This window comes from Cynoglossus semilaevis, chromosome 2 (assembly GCF_000523025.1).
Source record: "Cynoglossus semilaevis isolate Cse_v1.0 chromosome 2, Cse_v1.0, whole genome shotgun sequence".
Taxonomy (NCBI): domain Eukaryota; kingdom Metazoa; phylum Chordata; class Actinopteri; order Pleuronectiformes; family Cynoglossidae; genus Cynoglossus; species Cynoglossus semilaevis.
In genome coordinates, this window is record NC_024308.1 from 8,521,266 (window position 1) to 8,527,311 (window position 6,046).

General features: G+C 36.9%; 1 protein-coding gene across 1 annotated transcript; it reads right to left on the minus strand.

Moving 5' to 3' along the window:
* Positions 1–876: 876 nt before the first annotated feature.
* On the minus strand, positions 877–6,040 carry LOC103397039 (ras-related protein Rab-8A). Its single transcript, XM_008335294.2, has 6 exons — positions 6,016–6,040; positions 5,474–5,551; positions 4,961–5,050; positions 4,763–4,828; positions 4,037–4,087; positions 877–3,931 (listed from the first exon to the last, which is right to left on the minus strand). Exons 1-6 carry the CDS (start codon positions 6,016–6,018, stop codon positions 3,842–3,844), a joined length of 378 nt encoding a protein of 125 aa, XP_008333516.1. The 5' UTR covers positions 6,019–6,040; the 3' UTR covers positions 877–3,841.
* Between the last annotated feature and the right edge of the window lie 6 nt (positions 6,041–6,046).

A 6,046-nucleotide genomic window follows, 5' to 3' on the forward strand; every position in this document is an offset into this window, starting at 1 on the left:
TTATGCATTAGTGCAGTTTAATTGCATAATCTTCAAAAAGTCAGGCAAGTCACTTGTGAACCCGTCTTTGCCCAGATAGTCATTGCCAGGACCTGACTATGCACTAAACTCGAGAAACAACATTTTGAATGTATTTGTTACATGTGCAGACATTATTGCCTGAAAACTAAACTATACAACATTCAAAGCCTTGGTTCTGGGTTATGGACTATGTAGTTTACATGTTCTTTACGTTGGCCCTGGTCTATGAGCTTTCACCTTCCACTGTGTACAACATACAGAAGGGGGATTGGGTGAATTTGTAAGTATTGTCTGTGTGAAGGTCATGTGATTGACACTTCCTTTGTAAACACAGTTTCACCAACTGCTCCTATCTGTCAATATATAAAAAAAAGAAGTTACATGACGGGTAAAAGTTTTGGATTTAAATTTGAACCAACAACTCAATCATATGCTACCTGACAGGTCTGATTCAATTACAAATATTTTTGCTTTTACTTATTTACTTTGCACCACTGTCTAAGGAAATCCTGGATTATACATCATGGATAATTCTGTTTTCAGGATTAGCTGCAGGAAGAGGTGGAGTAGAATGCAGAACATACAGGAAGAGTGGGGAAGTCCAGTTGTAGTAGTGCTGACTTGTACTGTTTTTTTTCTTTTCAGATTGAAGAAAACGTGTTCAATTTTGTTTGATACTGCTTGATAAACTCATTAACCTTAGAAAAGGCACAAGAAATTCTACGTTTTTTTTGATAATGTGGTGTACAGTAAATCAACATGTATTAGTAATGAGTTTCAACCATTAAACATCCATGCCTGCTGTTTTATCATTTTTTTCTTTTTAGATTCAAAAATAGCCAAAGGAATGAAGTTGTTTGCATAATTCAAATGTTTATTTCCTATAAATTCAGGTCCTCCATATTCCATCAGTTAAGAAAATATAATACTATCATATATGTATATTATCCTTCAGAATGGTCTTCTGAATAGAAACTCTCATGCTCATATAAAGTGGTTTCTAAAGAAAAGCCACAAACTCTGCACACTTCCTTGTGACAACCCAAAAGTAAAACACCAAACATTACCAAACACTTGCTCAGATACAGCTCACTGACACTGTGTTGCATATTTAATGTACACGAAAGTCCAATAATAGATGGTGGAAATATAAGTACTAACTTTCTTTTTTTTTAAAGAATGTCTATTTTAATAAATCAAAGTTGTTCTTAATCTACAGAAGAAGTAGATCAATAGGAAAATGGAACTACAGTACAATCATTGTAGATCTTAGGTACAACGGCTGAAGAGTTTTTTTCATTTTCTTTCCCACTGAAACCATGAGTAATCAGTGAAGAAATCCAAACTTAGCCATCTGCTGAAACTGCTGAAGACTGAAAACTTGACAGCTTTAAAACGGGACCAAAAATCTCAACAAAACAACTGAGTCAAACCAAATTTAAGACAAACCTAAGGCTAAAAACCGCAATTATTACACACAAAAATAAGCTGAACCAAAGAGTGCCGAGACTCGATTAGGTAACCAGCACAGCTTAACTACTCAAGTAGTAGCAAAGTAGTTTAGCTGTACTTGTTACATGCATATATTCAGAAAGTGGAGATACTTGTTATATAGAATTAAGGAGGAGAAAAAAAATCTAATTCCAGGACTGTTAGATTGGGATTCTTTTCCTGTTCTTACATCTGATCTGCTTCAGTATGTTACATCTGTGCTAGAACCTTCAGCGATAGCAGACAATTTCTAGAAAAGTTGGGAACATATGCACTCTTAAAATCTCAATTAAAGCTCATTGAGGAAAATGTGCAAAGCTTTTCAAGGATGTGCTACACATTGAGGAAGTGCAGTTCAGATGGCTATGATACTGGGGCAAAAAAAGGACAAATAACTGGACAAAAAGAGGACACACTGAGGAAAAAAGGCTCAACAAATGAAGGGTAGGGAGGAATCTGGGGTCCCAAATCGTTGGGAGGGTCGCAAATGTGTACAATACATGAAAAATAAAGAAATTCAATTAATATGAACGAAATTACATCTTTAAATCATAGTCAATGTCAGTGCTCAGACGTTTTTGGAAAACCCAGGTAGAGATCAGGAAAAGCTGAACATGAATATTCTTCGCTCTCAGTTAAGACTTGCAACTTGCAACAAACATAGTCAACACATGTTAAGAACTTTCTTTCTTTCTTTTTTACAGACAGAACAAAAGAAAAGTGCATAATCAATAAGAACATAAAAGGGCACTTTGTCATTCGGTGCTATGTTTTGTTTTACTCCATAAATACTGCTATAGCACAGCCCCTATCCAAGGCCCAGAAAAACAGATTTGTCCATGTTCCCCCATTGGAACTGACGACAAAGGTATGAATGCATAATAGAAAGGTTATTATTGTCACTGTGATTCGCCTTATGCCACTGCTGTGTAACTACAATGCCTCCAGGTGTTACTCTTAAGTATTGCTAGTGGAATTTTGGAAGCACATCAATTTTTCTGAACCAACAAAGCAATACCAAACATGAGGGAATCAACTACAGTGGCTCTGGCCTGCCGCAAACATGTGAAAAGTAGACTCTAAGTATGCTACATTGCACATAAAAGTGGTTAGAAAAAGAAGTGGATGGAATGTTTCAGTCTATGAAAGTAACGCTGCAGTGTTTACCTTCATATTTTGGATGAGATTGTGCCTATATGTGCGGTGCTAATGCAGAAACTGTTTAGGATCTATATAGTTTAAACAAAGAGAATATTGTGCAGTGGCAACACAGACATGTTGGTTATGATCACACAGTACTGTGGGTAAGAAAATTTGAGGATGATGTGGTTCAACTTAGATTGGGTTCTCCTAACTGTTGTCAAACACTGAGTTTTATGAAGGTCTCCCTTTTAAAAAGCTCTAAATACCTTCACAAGTGTATTGCAACATGAATAGGCACTGATGTTTAACCCAGAACTGGAAAAAACTATTTAACCACTGTGCAACACAACTGGTGAGATGGAGGTGTGAGTTACTTTGCAACTGCCTAGTTGTGTTTGAAGACAACTGCATTTATTTGTATTTTCCTACCTACATTACTCGGCACACTCTACTCAATGCTACTCAATGTTTGAAATCTGCTGCAGCTTTCCTTTTAATTTTTATACAAAAATTCTTTTGATTATGGATATTGTTTTTATGTAAAAATCAACACCACCAGCTTTACCAAAGACACGACTAGAACAGAGGGAATGATAGTCTGTAAACTCTGATGTTGATATGATGCTGTTTTGACCCAATGTAAACAAACAGACACCCAGGTCACAGAGTCAGTAATATAGTGGTGAAAGAAAAGAACTTGTGGGATTGTACTTGGATCACCATGGATACATCACAGCTAGCATCTTCTGATAATGTTCATTAAAATTAGACTAATTAGACGGATGATGATAATCTTGAAATATAGACTAATTCTAGAGATAATGATGTAATAAATAAGTTTCCAAAAGGCCATCTGGGCCTCAGATGGTTTGATAAATTTGATCACTTTAGAAGAGTCAGTAAAAGCTGAGAAAACGTATGATAGTAAATGAAATCCAAACGTCCGGAAAAGAAACTGTAAAAAAAAAAAAAAAAAAGTAACAGAGGCTACTGTGGAGTGGCGGCATAAGGTAGCCATGCGTTTTTGTTGATCCCAGTAAATAATCACAGGACATACCAGAAAGAAGGTAGGAAGGAGAAAATGGAGTGGGACAAAAGTGGTGGATATCAGAGTTTGCTCTGTCCAGTTCTGTCCAGTGGGGGACACACAGTTAAGGCGATAGTGGATGCCAACACTCTGGTCTCCTCACAGGAGTGTACAGCGGAAGAAACTGCTCTTCTTGGGCTGTTCTGTAATCTTTACTCCTTGACTACTGCCCTGAGGATTATTGCCCTCCTGTAAAACACAAGCAGGACAAAAAAAATCCCCAATGACACACAATGTTACAAACTATGAATAAAATATGAATTAATGACGAGTTTTTATGTTCTGTGATCTCACCAGCTTCTTGTCCATTTTTGCTTTGATGTCTCTGGCCAGGGTTAGGAAGGCCTGTACATAAGAACAAATAAACTCTCTGATACCAACTTAGGACAATGGACCAGAAAAGAAAAAAAATGCATGATGATGAAGCAGTGTGCCCATTTGCAATCAATATGTTCTGTGAAACACCATTATTATTAATATGTGGCAAAGTTCTTATAATCTGACAATTTCTCTCTCTCTCTCCAGGTCTATGCCAGGTTTGCATATGGAGCCTTTTGAGGTGTACCCCATTGCATGAAAAGGAGGTTATGTGCACTAAAAGGAAGAGCGAGAAGAAGACAATAAAATAAAAATAAACAAATAACAGATATAGAGGAACTAGGGAAAATAATTCTCCGTTCACCTGCCACACCGTATTTAATGGCTGCACAGACCGATGGTGTGCTTCCCCTGTTTTGACCCCTTGCTGAGCAGGAACCTTATCAATACCTCTTCCACAGAGTGTTTTTTAGTGTCTGAGGAACTGACGTCTGAACTAATGGAGTCTTAACAACCATGCCAAACGTGAGGCGCGCAAGGATGTATGTGGGCAATGACATTAACAATGGATGTAGCTGTTTACGTACGGAAAGGGAGCATAAATGAGCTTTTAGGCATAAAAGCTGGGTTAGAACCTGTACATACAAAGAACTCTCTACTCACTGAGCCACAACAACATTGAAGTTCTAATTCTATACTCACATTTTCAACATTGATGTTTGCCTTCGCACTGGTCTCCATGAACTTGATACCGTACTCCAGTGCCAGCTGAAAGCATGAAAACAGAGGCAGGATTTGTGCCAGTGAAGAGTAAAGACAATGTTCACAAAGACACTACAGTTCAAGTGAACTTTTCTCAACATTCTCAGGGAATTCCTTTGTGATGGTTCATCAACTCACCTTTTCTCCTCTGTCTTTGGACACCTGTCGTTTATCATTAACATCACATTTGTTCCCAAGAACCATCCTCTCCACGTCGGCAGATGCATGCTGTGAAGGAAACAAATAAATATAAAGGTCAAAGGTAAAAATGAACAACATTGTATTGAAGATTAAGTGATTTCCAGCTTATTACGTGACAAACAGGAACATTTATATTTCACAGCAATAAACAGGCTAAAGAAAACATTCAGCATCTTATATTGACTAAAGTATTTATAGTATATCTAAGTATACACAAACATTATCTGTATAGATTGTGTAAATGGTTAATTATGTATTAATCCACAGGTTTTCCAAAGTGAGGGAACCCACTTAGAGGGTGTAGAGGGCAAACAGTTTTAGGGTGAGAATGAGGAAAGTCTTTTAGAGTGGCACATAGTAGGTCTCTTAGTAAAATAATAAAAAAAAAAAGAAAAGAGAAATTAGCCTCAACTAGTCAGAACTTCAGAAAGCCTCGACCTTCACATTTACCTCTTCTATATTCCTTATCCAGTTCTTGATGTTGTCGAAGGACTTCTCGTTGGTTATGTCATACACTAGCATGATGCCCTGTAAAGTTTACAGAAGAAAAATAACTGAGCAGCCAACAATAATTAGGTCACTTCTCCCCACTTATCCTCATATAGATGGACTTAGAGGAGCACGAGTCAATGATGGATCACATGATAGTGCAGCTTCATGTGAACTGTGGCACTCTAATACACAAGGTTAAAAAATACCAGTTGCTAAAAATACACACACAACTTGTTTAAAAGAAGAGAATGCAAATGTTTACAATGATGATATCTATAATTTTTCCATATAAGAATAGACTTAGGACAAACAGTGAAAGTCACACAATGTACAAAAGCTTTTAACTTCTCACATAACATCTTGGTTTATGTTCTTTTGTCATGGTATTTTACTAAATTAAATGTTACATGTAGTTTTGTCTATTATTTTGAAACACTGCAATAACTTACACTCACTCTTCACATTCTCTACGCTATAAGGCTGAGGATGCAACAACTTACCATAGCTCCTCTGTAGTAGGCTGTGGTTATA